The sequence below is a fragment of the Mercenaria mercenaria genome, chromosome 7 (genome assembly GCF_021730395.1).
Source record: "Mercenaria mercenaria strain notata chromosome 7, MADL_Memer_1, whole genome shotgun sequence".
NCBI classification, from domain to species: Eukaryota; Metazoa; Mollusca; class Bivalvia; order Venerida; family Veneridae; genus Mercenaria; species Mercenaria mercenaria.
The window spans coordinates 45,766,740-45,781,319 of NC_069367.1; the positions used below are offsets into that span (position 1 = coordinate 45,766,740).

Below are 14,580 nucleotides of genomic sequence, written 5' to 3' on the forward strand. Positions count from 1 at the left end.
AATATCTTTTGACAGTGATTTTACAACAGATTCACCATACACCATAGCATTAGGAGTAGAGGCTACCAATGCTTAAATCTTTTTATGATGCTATGTTACGATAGCCCCATATTTCACACCCATATAAAAGAACACATACATTATTACCATTTGATATGCTTTGTAGTATCACATATATTTATCAGTCTGCTATATATATTACGTTTGTCGTTCTCCATTGAACTGCAATTTGTTAATATGATATGCCGCCATTACCCACTGTATAACTATGAAAATGATGCTTATGTTGTTTACTTGATGTAAACCTAAGTTGGAAAATAAAGTTGGACAAAGAATGTGCTTCATGGTTTATTTAACAAATCTATGTGAATATCAGTAGGTAAAAATAATGACTTTGCTTTTATAAATTTGACATACATTGTAATAGTTTCTTGTTTTGCTTTGTGCGATTTTGCATTCAAAAATGAACCACTTCATCAAAAATAAGATCACGGTATTTGTATATTTGTACAACCTTCAATTTTTCATTCTTAACAGTAAAATTATACTGGATAGATATACCTTTTGAGAACCCTTTCATCTTTGTTTGTTTGTTGTTGTTGTTTTGTTGTTGTTGTTTTTTTTGTGTGAGATTTAATACTAATTTCCATTTATCACAATATGTTGATTATACATGAAAAGATTTTTTTTTGTAAATTTTTGAAAGATTTGTCAGATATAATAGTATTTTCTGCGTACAGCAAGAAACAAGTTTTAGAAAATTCATGAAATTTTCATTAATGTCATCTACGTTACAAGTGGCGCCTTTCAATAAACAAGTAACTTGGATCATTTAGAAGCAGTGAAATTAAGAAGGTTAACAGGTTTTATCCCAGTTGTGAACGAAGTAAACAGATCTGCTACCATTTTCACTTTCACAAGATTATGCGTTGGAATATAATATTTTACCCGCATTCAAACAATTACTTTTTATACTGATAGCATATAATTTACACTAAATCCCTGATCGTCAAATAATGTTAAAAGCGCATATAATAATTTCTTTTTACTTTTTATTAATATATCAACAAGAATATTTTACCAAAAAAAAACAACATTTTATCAAGTGTAGAAACCCCTCCTGGTTTTCATTAATTACACTGTGTTCTTCAAGTTTGTTTTTGCATTTACCTTACAACTTTACAGTATTAGAAGTATTTATTTGGAAAGGTCACGACATCACTTTTATTTTCATTAATTGCGTTAATTACTCCAACTGTCTAATCTGCTGGTACAATACCAGAAGTGAAATCAATATTAAATAGTATGTATTTCATACATGGACATGAATATTTAATATGTTCGCCTAATACCCTGTCAATGCCTCATGGCTTGATATTTGAAGTGCTTTTGTAGACTTTTCAAATTCTTCAATTGTAATTGGCATTTCTATTTCTGCTTTCTCCACAACAAACAGATAATAACATAAATATCTTGTAAATTGTCACTGCGTTTTACATGTGTTCAGATTCTTATAACATGTATATAAATCGCATCATTCGTCATGGATTTTAAAAAATTTCTTTCTATCAGAAATTGATCAGCATTGTTTCGGCTGCTTTGTTTTATCTAATTGTCTCAGGTTGGTTATAACATTATTTTTAAACTGCGTTAAATTCTTACAAACTTTACTTCTAACAGGAAGATTCTTTTCTCAATTTATTCCTTGAAAGTAACGTCGAGCTTTTTTACATTCAGAATTAAACCATCTAGTCACCTTAAGTTCCATATGGTCAACCTTCTGGATTTCTGATATACTAAAAATCTTAAATGAGGTTTTCTCAAATATTTTAGTAACATACTTAACAATATCGTCCAAGCTATTGAGGTAAAACAATATCTTTATTCAGCAAATTCTGTTATAACTTGATTTATTTTCGACATTATATGGTTTTAACAAATTCTACACGTTTACCTATATTCCAAAATTGGAAAGTTTAACAAAGAACGCATGTGAATAGTAGCAAACAGATATTAATTAGATTAAAATGATTCTTGCAGGATTTCCATGTATGTGATCAATTTTTACATATTGCAAAATGTAATATGTGAAGACGGTGATATACAATCCTTTTCAAGTTTCTAACTGCTACTACTTAAAATAACAGAGATGAAATTTGTTTTATCTATAGATTTTTATAATAAATTATAAATTATTATAAATTTAAAGAATCTATATTACCTAGCTTAATATACTAGTGGCAGTGGTGCAAATTCGATTATAAAGCAACAAATAAAACCCCTATACTCCAAAGTCATAAAGTGCAACATCAACCTGACAGTCTATACTAAAAATAAAATCTATAAGATCCTTTGGAGGCATAGAAAACAACAAATCAGAAAAAAATACAGCCTCGGTTTGAGTTTGTTAATTAGAAGAACGAAAAGAAAAAAAGCACCCCTCACGACACCTTACACCGACCTAAGCGGAATTCTATTATTGTAAATTTCAATGGACATACTGATATTCAGCAAAAGAAAATGTTCACAGACAAGGCAGTGTCACTGTGTTGTCTTTTTAACGATATAAATTCGAGAAAATTGAGTACATAATATCTGAAGAATGATTTCTCGATGCTTACCAGCCGATGCAGAAATGGCAATTATTCGTGCCAGTAATACACAGGTTCATTGGTGCGAATTACTCGCTGGAAATACTGCGTGAACTCAAATGCGTGGGTTCTTTTTCAGTCGTTGAAAACCAATTAATTATTAATGTCGTTTAACACGAACTGCATCTAGACCATACGTATACCACAACATCGAAAACGTTTTACACTGTACGTCCCGCTTTCATATGACATCATGTAGTATCTTTTGGTCGCATTGCTTTTCCTTAGCACTAACATAAGAATTAAATACAAGACTTTGAGTGCAAGAAAATCGCTGGTCTACCCATAGCCAGTTTATTTTGTAAAACATTTCTGCAAAAGATGACTGGTATTAAAATTTTCTTTTAGTAAGACTGAAATTCTTTAAGAAAATGTCTTGAGTATTGGATATTGAAATATATCTACCTATTGAAAAAATCATTTTGAGACGACGCCTTCCGATTTGTAGACCATAAACTTTTTAAAATTATGGAAACAAATTAAAGACACCCTAGAACCCTGGAAAATATACAAACCTTTGTTCAGTACATTTTCATATATCAGTGAAAAGATACAATAGAGTGGGCTGTTGATTCCCCCTATTAAGAATTACTTATCCCTCATTTCCAAGAGTCCGAACCCCCTTTGGCTCTTGATGTGAGAAGCAATCAAGTTGTTTTGAAAAGCTTCGGTGGTTCTGCTGAAGTACAGGCCGTACCTGAAATAATGTGCATTAGTGTACCTAGGTTCTTTCTAAAGCATTAAAGCTGGTACGTCGCCAAATCACTTGAGCTGAGTTAGTGCCACTTAAAGACCGCGGCAGAATATAGCGATATATATATGATAGTCTTTATTTGTAAAAAGCCATTTATGGCCCACGAACAAAGCATCAATATACAAAGTACAGAAAACACTGGAAATACAGCGAGTCACATTATACAATAAATAAAATACAACACAAATCTAGCATTAGTGGGAGAGACAAATTTACATATGAATTAATGTATTTGTTATTAAACATCGCATATCATTTCGTTTATTCGTTAATAAAATATATCTCACTATAGTCAAAAAAGAGAGTATGGCGGTCCGTATTAACAATTTGCGTAATATGAATAACTAAGTGTTGCGAAACTATTGTGTAGCAAAAAATAATAAGCTTTAATTTGAAATTCATAGCTTGTGAATAATTCATGGTCTGAACGTCACATTTGCGTTCAAATAAAACGTATGCTTAAAATAACGCTATTGTCACAAATCATTTGAATAAAACATTAGTTTAATAGTGTATATTGAAAATAAGTGCATCTCGAAAATAACTGTTCCACATGCCGACTTATACAAAATGAAAATATAGGTTATTATTATGTAAAATCACATGTATCTGTTTTGGGAACAATACTGTGAAATCATTAATTTTCGTGGGGGACTAATTTTCGTGGATTTCGTTGTAGAGTCAATCCACGAAATTTAATACCAACGAACAAATAAAATTCCCATTTATTTTATGTTCAAAAGTTGAAATCCACGAATTCATATCCCCACGAAATTGCCGTTTTAACCAAAACCAAGAAATTTCATGCCCACGAAATTAAATGATTTTACAGTAACTGGAAATTTTTATGACGCTTTATTCGTATTGCTTTAGTTTTTTTTATATTTCCGATATTATCATAATAATAAATGACATAAAATATAAATTTTTATCATTCTCATCATTGTCAATGTTTTTATAAGTATCTGAAAAAAGAATTGGAGGTATATTTTCCGTACCCAACCTACAAAATTATACTGATGAAAATCAAAACATGAATGTAATATCATGCTTTATTGTCGATAATGTTTAAATGTTTATTTATTTTAGCAGCCCGATTTTTGCCATGTTGATAACCAATATGCAGTTTCAAATATAAGAATTTGCTAAAAACATCATTTCAGATTGCTTATCTCAAGCTCTAATGCCGTATTTGTTTTTGGCAAACACTTTCTTGTAAGAAAAGAATAGGTAGCCTAACTTTGTTTATAAGAGACTAAAAAATACATAAATTACGCTTTTCGATGAAATACTGGAATATCTATATCTGTGAAATAAAATTGATAGAAGTCTAGAAAACTATTTAGAGATTCTTATAGTTTTTTTCAACTCAGATAGTGTGACGTCATAATGTAATGATGCACATTCCATTGTGCTGGTAAAAGGTAAATTTGGTATTTCTTTTATTATTTAAGCATGCAATAAAAAGAAAATCGGGTTGTTTTTCATCAAGAATGTAAATATTTTTCACTGGTGAACATCACAGTTTACATTTTTATAGTGTATCTGGCGTTCACTCGGTGAACTTTCTCCCTTATTTGATGTTTTAATTTGGTGTAACATTTTTATTCCTAGTAATGTATGTAAAAAAATAAATAAAATTTGATATTTTTAGTTTTTAAACAATAATCAACATTTTCTTTTATGCAAAATTATTTTGAGGCTCACCTGTGTAAACACTTTTCCGGGACAGCATGGAATGAACTCAGGATGAATATTTACAAATGGTGTTATAATCAAGCAAAACTTTCATTTTCCCTTTGTCTTGTTGTCTTTGGTTTAGTGGTTACATAGACGTTCCACTTAAGGAATCTCCATACAGGTTTAAAATACAAAAATACCAAAAATACTGATACTAAAATGATTTAAGAAAGGCGGTATGAAATATGACAGAACAGAACAGAACAGACGTTTTATTTAGACTTATACATAGTACATCGTCATATACATATATATAATATACAATGAAACATGTTATCACGTGTAAAAGTGTAAGTAAACATAATTTTGAGGATGAAAATGATACATTCGATTTTATATAAAAGTATCTAAACTTTGGGAGCCTGTACCGAAACATATAAACAAGTTAACCTTATACATGCATTAAGAATACCAAGTGAAGTCAGTTGCATTAAATATAAACATATCAGATGTCATCTCGGGGAAAATGTCAATATTCTTTCATCTAAACTTTTGTATTAAATCATCCCTTCCTGTAAGTTTTATAACAGTCAAAAAACTGTACAATATAGTATAAAATAAAACTTCTTAAAAAATCTAGTTATCATAAAACAGAAATAGCAGTTATCTACAATACATGTGCATCATTTTTACAGACCAAAAGGTATATATTTCCCTCTACAATTCAAAACAGAGTTCATTTTGAACTAATTGAATTCCTTTATAAGAAAAACACATTTCTAGCTGGCTGATTTTGCATATATCAAGTTAACTTAACCTGTATTTGATAGAAACTTTATTGAGAAATACTGCACTGTTTTGAAATACTGTTTGACGCGTTTTATACGCAATTAAAATTTTATATTGGAATCAATAACGAAATAATTGCGGTTGTCTGATTTATCAATTTATCAAATGTAACCTGTGGAATGAACTATGCTATCAGACTTCTGGGCGCTTACCTAGCAATTTCTATTTCTTACATATATCAATCAGTCGACCCATGAAAATGTCCGAGATATCCCACAAGCATTGTATTACATCGTATTCATTTGAGAAAAATCGGTAGGCAGTCTATTTAGTTTGTTGCAATCAAATTGTTTTCAAAATGGTTCTTACAAGATGTCATAATTTTAAGACGTAGGCCTACATATGGACGTCTCATTACGTCTGTACATGCTGCAAAATTTGTATGTTTGAGACTGTAGAATGTAATCGAAAATCTAGTACTTACGGAAGAGGAATTTTGTTTGCAAGGCCCGTTTTAAACCTATAATCCTGTCAATACGTACTTTAATATAATAATATCAATTTGCTGCCTTAATGATAATAGAATCAAATCAAGTCGTCAAGTTAACCGTAACACCGGCAACCCAAGATTGAATAGATTTATTCTGTTGAAGACAATGTTCGCGATCAGGGCACGCAGAGTCTTTTTAATTATGTATGTTCAATGAAAGGAACCAAATTTAATATCTCAAAGGTGATTATTTGATGATTACTAGTCAACCGTTGGATGCAGAAATACCATTTTATGCCAATAATAAATAGTTCACTCAATTTTTCACGCTAGAAATACTAAGTGAACTTAAGCTTAAAAGCGTGGGCGATTTTAATATGTATAAGATTGATGAGAAACACAGTTAGTAATTAATTTCCTGTAAACAATATGGATGTAAAAAAAAAAAACATCACTGAACTAATACGGTCCGCTGCCATAAGAAATTGGTAAAATTACATATTGCACATCATCGATTTTTTTCGTACTGGCCATCCTTTATTTGTATGAAAATCATTGGTCTCCTTCTGACTAGTCTTACTTTGATAGTGACGACTGTAACTGTTTATTTGTCTCTTAATTAAATTGATTATCTTAATTATTGACAAGAAAATTCTTTGTACGTTACAAAATACTTTTGTTTTTCAAAACATTTTCCTGTTTTAATATATCAGTCTCCATGGCAGAATACTTAAGGTTGCTGCTGAGGTCGAGCTGTACTCGGGTCATCATGTTCGTCTTGTGAGGATGCTACTCCGCTGGTTCGCGAAATAATGATGGTTCTACCGAAGCGTCTGCCCGTAGTCCCGAGGAGCATACGGGGTATCCCTCTATCATTAAAAATGAGAAGTCACCGTATGACACCAGTTATACCTATGTGACTAAAGAACCCAACATAAAGTATTTCAATAGTATGGAGACCTCATCCCACTTTCCTGAAAACAATTTCATACATGAAATTTTGCTCTAAACACATTTAAGCCTACAGAAAAAAACTATTACCCGAGACACTAAAGGTGAGGAAAGGTCATGACCAAGGGCAAAACAGTCTATTGCCTGCACCTCTAAAATGAATGAAGAAAAATATCAGTTTTAATTAAATATAGCAATAAATGTAAGTTAAAGTATTCTGTTACTGCTTCCAGATTTTTTTAAAAAAAGATAAATATTTCCAGCAGAAACTGTTTCAAAGATTTTATTTCAAAAGCGAAGGAAGGTCATGATATACAGCAAAATTAGTCTATTGCCCGGGACACTAAAAGCAATGGTTATGACCTACAGTAAAAACGATCCATCTAATGTTTGGGGAAGTAAAGGTGAGGGAAGGTCATGACCTACAGGAAAAACGACCAATCTATTGACCAGAATATTAAAACTGAGGACAAGTTGTAGCATACAGAAAAATAATACATCTGTTGATAAGGGCACCCTAAAACTACAGCATAAAGAATTAATCTATTGTCCATGACATTTAAAGTGAGGAGAAGACATGACTTTCAGCAAAGATAATATATTGCCTGGGAAACTGAAAGTGAGGAAAGTTTATGACCCTGGGTGCTAATAGCGAGAGAAAGACATGACCTAGAGCCAAAACAATCAATCTATTGCCCGGGACACTAATATCTAAATACCATTTTCGAAGCTTTAAATTATAATCAGTTCTTCACATAAAACAGTCGATTTTCTCTGTTTGTCTTCTTTGTTATATAGACTGCTTTTAAATAGCATTATGAATAAAATATCTATAAGCAGGTCGATACTCCGAAAGTGTTGTCCTGGTAGGTAATTCAATGCAACAATGGTGTTGGCAATTCAAAGAGACAATCAATATAATATGACGTCAAAGATTAATGGTTTGATGTTTTTCTCGGTCGGGTAAATATATTAAAATTGCTACTAACATTCATATCAGAATAACAAACAATTGACATATATTAAATAAACGTTTACTAAAACTTTGGATAACAGAAACAATGGTATTATTTTATATTTTCCTGTTCTGTACTTCTATTCTATTTCATTTATACATGTATTTTATATGGGGAAATATTTAATAAAGAAGCTTTTCATTTAAGTGTGCGAACTGAGCATAAAAGTGAGGTAAGAATAGACAGTATGAAGGGTGTTCGAAAAGTAATGTAGCCGATATTTTAAGTTAGAGGAAGTATAGGGAAACACTTGTAAAGACTAATGTTTTAGTTGTATTCACCATACATATCACGTGCACTGGAATCAAACAATTAGTAGCTAAGCTATGCAAGTTTCATTAAGGTACTGTCATATCTGCTTGCAATTAAAGATAGTTTTACTGCGTAGACGCTTTATTTTGCTGACGAGATAAATGAAGTTGAACTTCGTAACTTAACATTCAAATGTGGAATTCGGTAATTGTGTTATTATACTAGTGCACGCATATTTTGAGTATCAGTATATCTGGAAAAGAGTAGGCCTTAAAATACAAATAATTGTTTATCTACTGAAATCAATTTAAATGTCAATTATTTTATATACTTTCAGACAAAATAAAAATCAAAGTTCATCAGACTACGTCTAACACACTGACATAAGACAATGCATTTACAAAATCAAGACTTCCAACCAGATATGGCTGGCGAGTTGCTGCATCGTCAAAAGAGAGACTTATCATGGGACGATGTGGAGGACTTTTATGCAGACAAAAACAATTTTGCTATGTACTTAGTCTTACCAATAATTGTGATAGTTTATGGAGGATGCGCAGTAATATATTGCATAGCTAGATGCCGAAGATATCTACGTCGTAAGAAAAAGAAGTCCCTTCCACAACAGGAGTTTGCTAATGAACCTATAGAGGAACCAAGAACATCAGTACCTGTGGTTAATCTTCGGCAGGACGGCGGAGCCACAAATCGAGAAGGAGCCTCCTCATCTTCAGAGGTACGCGTGTCTATGGAACGTGACAGCGAAACTCCATTGCCCTGGCAGGTTCCAGGAGCGGGCGCCACAGCAGCTGTAATACATGAAAAGAAAGCACATGATAACAGAGGGTATGAGAGAGATTTCGACGAAAAGTCAAGACCACCACCAAGCTATGATGAAACATACAAACCACCTATACGGCCAATGTCAAAACCACCACCTTATGAAGAAAAGGGAATCAGGCAACGTCGCGGTTCCGTTGAGGAAATAATCACACTTGAGGCACCTGTGATGCAACATGGGGACTTTAACGACAGAAAACGACGAAGGCCGGGATCACGACCGGCATCTCGGCAGTCTGAAAACTCGCAACTTCAAAAGGTTGATGAATATGATGTAGAAAGAGAGAAAGCCCGACAACTTGTGCGTGGGGATCGTCCAAGGCGGGAACCATTACCGGAGAAGGTGGATCGACAGAGGACTCCGGACATTATATCACACGCGAGGACCGAACCACTAAAACCACAATATAAACCAACACAACATGATCCGAAAGCAGAGGCAACTTTAATGGCCAGACAAGCAGCACAGTTGCTTAGGTTAGATCACATGGGGAGACAAGCAGGGAAGAAACAAAAACGTCTAGTGTTTGTGGCAGAATAGCGAAGAGCACTCATATTCTATACTGCTGATTATTACTTGATAATTTGACTGATAATGTTAAGATAGGAAAGAAAAGCTTGGGAATATTGATATCTACGAAGATTGAAGATGTGTCTGTGATACGTTTGGTTTAATTATTATTTAGATAAATTTTCTTGATTGTAAAGATTCATTATTGACGTGAAATATTTAAAACCCAAAAAGCGCAATATGTTATATATAATCTTATTTATGGAAACCTTGTAATGGCACCTGTTTATGGAAACCTTGTTGTTAATTATATTTCATTGATTTATGGTGGAAAAAGTAATTGGATTAAGTGTTGAATGGTCCCTTTCAATGAAATACATGTACATTTTGTACAAAATGTACTTTTGTTGCTTCACGAATACCTGCAAATATAACATTGAATAAGAGTCGAGTGTTTCCATCTAATGAACTTATGACGGTGCCACACCAGTAAAATGCATCGAATATAGACAGTGTATCGAATTGATTATATTTATTTATCTCAGACAAAATTTGCAAAACATTATTATGCAGTCAAGAAGGTAAAAAAACATCTAATGTACATTGTCGTTTGAAATAATTAATTTTATCAAACTGAAGGAAAACCTGCAAATAGTATCACGCCGTCAAGAAGAAACTGCAAATATAATAATGCCGTGAAAAAAGTAAAAAGGTATATAATATACACTGGTTCTTTTCAACGATTTTTTTTGTTTACATGAAACAAAAATGGACAGTAATAAGGCGTCACAAAAGATTGAATTATCTGATAAAGGCTGTTTTTTCTATTTATATGAAAGAAAATCATGTTGACAGCGCCAAAAGAATAACGTTTAAAGCGAAGACGAAGAAACAAACGTACTAAGTGTAATACAAGATCTAATTTATTCCACCAAGTGCTGCAATGTTATTTGAATCTATGACATATCATCATGGTACGGTACAGTTCCTTCTCTAGCAGGTAACCACGGCAGACCGCTGGTGTGCGAGATTGTACAGGACACTCTAAATCAAGCACAACGCAAGTAATTATTGCCTTTACTGAAAACATGCTAATGGAAAACAATCGAACAAACTACTATCTGACATGGAAAAAATACCTTGTAATAGATCAAGGTGAAATAAATCATTTTTCAATTAGATTTTTTATGGAACGTTAGGCGTTTATGCAGGGCGTTTAAAGTGAAGCTAAAGAGTCAATTTCAGTGTTTAACAACTCTTGTGATCTATTTTATATCGATTCTAGAATTATAAAACATCATTTTTATTGACCGGGCAGAAGCTTGTAATCATGTCATATTGTGCTATTTAAGTATGTAAATAATGAAACAATAGTATGTTTGTTTGGTATTTAAACAGTTGAATCAATCATATTTCTACAAACTTTGGACTTTTAAATTTAAAATACCAGCAAATCAATTGCTTTTGTATGTGTGGTAATTAGAATTCCTATTGGTTTTCATTATATTAGATATAAATGCTGTGTATTTGTTTTATCATTTGCCCAAGGATCTATCTGTAGATTAGAATTGTATTCAAGTTTTGACACTTTTATATGAACCAGACACTGTTGTTAACATCAACTGATGTATCAATATATGCTTTGATAGATATATCTTGTGTTTCAAATCATATTCAGTTTTATATGGTTGCTGTTATATATTATATTTTAAAAGATATATCTGATGTTTTCATTGTTGAAATTATTAGATGTTTTAATTTATATAATTTGTGATTTTATTGTAATATTACAATAAAATCACTAATTATATATATTAAAACATCTAATAAATATGTTTACTATCTGCATGTCTGATCTTTTAGTGATATATCTGGTGTTTTGTTGATATATCAAATGATTTAATTTTTTATCTGTTATACCTTTCTCAGACTAAAATCAGCTGATTGTTTGGCCTGCTGTAGTGATACTTCTGTGATGTATTTAGATTATCTGTCATACTGCTGAGGTGTATTTCGGTTATCTGTAATAATGCTGAGGTGTTTCAGAGTCATCTTTTTGGTGGTTTAGTTGCGTTGGCTTTATTTGATGTTTTCTGTAATTCTTCTATTATATTGTTAATTGTCTCATAACATGTTTGGATAACGTTGTTTTTTACTTCTAACTGGGAAATGTTTTCTATTTTTACGCGACTTATGTTAAATTTATTCAGTCTGTGATACTGCATTCGGGAGAATTATAAGTTTTAGCTCTTTGATATAGAAATTGTCTGGACGTAACATTAAGCATCGTTGATTGTTGGAATTTTCTGACACTTAAACGAATGTCTAATTACATTAAAATACACAAGCTTTTAAACGTCAGAAATAAAGTTATTTATTGAATAGCAATATTATAAATTGTGGTATCACAGATGCTTAATCAAATTAAATACTACACGTTTACAAATATTACATCTAAACGTCTACAATTTAATGTTGTAACGGCATTCTTTGCATTTGTTTATATGTATAGTATATGTGTTTCTGTGATATTTATATTACACAAGGGGTGTTTATAATAGTTAAATCATAATGATATTAGTTTAATAGGATATTGAAAGATTCCATGCTTAAACATCATTTAATTAAAATTTAAAGCAAAAGTTAGTATTCGACGACTAGAAAAGTCGCCTACAGGCGTATGAACATTTGATTAAATAATGTATTGTAAAAGTTACTGCTTGTTGCGTTTAAATATTTGATATTCAATGTTATGACTTGAAAATCTGCTGAAACAAAAGAGTGATTGTTTTTAAACAGATACATTGAACACCTCTTGTTTTACAATATTGTGTAAATAGTTCTCTTTTAACTTGCCTTGCCTCTATAGTGCCTTTTTCTTATCTAATAGTTTAGTCTTATAGTTCAAAACAATCCTTTCATCTGATAAGAATGAAAAGAATAAGTGCATTGTTTCGTTTTGATCTCGGCGTAAACACAGTTTTCTGTATTCACTGTTTGGCACAAAATGCATTAGCTTCTCTGTGCCCGAACACAACATGTGCAATATTATAGTATATTTGACTCACATATTTCATCCAAACGTTTTCGTTAGTTTTATATATCTGTATTTGATATTAACAAGAATTAATAAGGTGATTATTTATCCTTTACAGATCTAATTATTGCAGACGATACTAGGAACAATTTAAAACATAAACCTTATACTCGAGTCTTAAATTGTATCTGTCTTACTATTGAAATCCATAATTTCATGTTTTGCATTCCGAATTTCATCAACTAAAAATATGAATATATTTTATTATAAATCTTTCAGATTAAAGATAAACATCAAAGCAATATAAAGGCAAAGGTGTACCAAGTGTTATTCTATCTGCTAGGTATTCTAAATCAATAGTTTTTACAAATCTATTTCATGACGATCGCGAAACGAGTTTTACCATTTATATTGATCACTATCGACACCTCATTCTTTACATGAGAGAAGAGGCCAGGTTCCCTTTTAAAATTGATCGCTAAGCAACGGAGCTACTAGTACCTATCTTCAAGTCTTTGATATGACACGATCAGGGAACGAACCTAGGGCCTCCTGCACTCAAAGCGGACGCTCTGCCACTAGATAACTGAGCTGGTTAATTCATTCGAAGCAGTGAAAGAATTTTTAAAATCGGCTTTCGAATAAAAAACACTAATATGCAAAAAGTTGATGAAAAGGCATCCATTTAGCTCCCAAAGCAATGTAAAAAAATGTGGATTTAATTTGTTTTAGATATTTATTTACATTTTCCAATCAGAACGAATGCTTTAACATCTTATGAACTAAAAGAAATGTAGGAGTTAAACAACTTGAAACAAATAATTCAGCCGTGTGTGAATGACGACAAAAACACTAAAATGGTTGCCTGGACGGTTTGTCATTTTTTCTAATTTCAAGCTACCGCCCTTTTCTCAACAGTGACCCGATTTTAAACGTATTGCAGTGTTCTGAATGAATTGAAGATGGCTTCAATATAAAATCAACTTACAATTATGTATTCCTTCCCCTTTAAGTATCAGTAATCATATAGCATATTAAAAATCGTAAATTAGTTATGTACTTGAACTGATTTCTGACAAAGTAAGATGGTTCTTATGCTGAAATGAATTAGTATATATTCAGCGAAAAGTGTACAGTCTAAAATGTTTATTCAGTTTGTTTTTTCATAAACGTAATTTGATAGATCAGTTTTCTGTTTAAGATTTCATGTACCCCTTTCCTGTAAATCATAGTGTTAAATAAGAAGGAATGAAAAACATAAGTAATCATTTTTGTTGCACTGTTTGTTTATGTTGCCATGGAAATTGACTTTAACTTGCAGAAATACTAACAAAAAAAAATGGAAATCTTCATATATATACGTCACATGTAATTAGGATGAAGATTAAAAATTTAGTTTTCATGCCTTAGATACTTCAAAGGATCTGTTTAACCTAAAGAATCGATATAAAAGTAATAATCTTCTAGGTCACTTTGAACGTTCCATCTGTTGAGCATAATAATATCAGGTATGTAATGATCAAAGTGATTCCTTTAAAGCAGTAAATTGGCTGGCAGGTTTAATGATCATTTTATACACTAGGGTCAGGCTAGTCTCTAGTCAAATTGA

The 14,580-nt window shown here is 31.7% G+C and overlaps 1 protein-coding gene across 2 annotated transcripts in view; it reads left to right on the plus strand.

Annotated features, from left to right (window-relative positions):
• Positions 1-11,758, plus strand: part of LOC128558580 (uncharacterized) — a 34,014-nt gene extending 22,256 nt beyond the window's left edge. Inside the window, exons 1-2 of one of the 2 annotated variants that reach the window (XM_053548313.1) lie at positions 8,270-8,379; positions 8,921-11,758. In XM_053548313.1, the coding sequence (XP_053404288.1) occupies positions 8,975-9,964 (990 nt within the window). In that variant the 5' untranslated portion in view covers positions 8,270-8,379; positions 8,921-8,974 and the 3' untranslated portion in view covers positions 9,965-11,758. Of the gene's footprint in view, positions 1-8,269; positions 8,380-8,920 lie in introns of those variants that run through there. The other variant, XM_053548314.1, reaches the window with a different exon arrangement.
• The last annotated feature ends 2,822 nt before the right edge of the window (positions 11,759-14,580 follow it).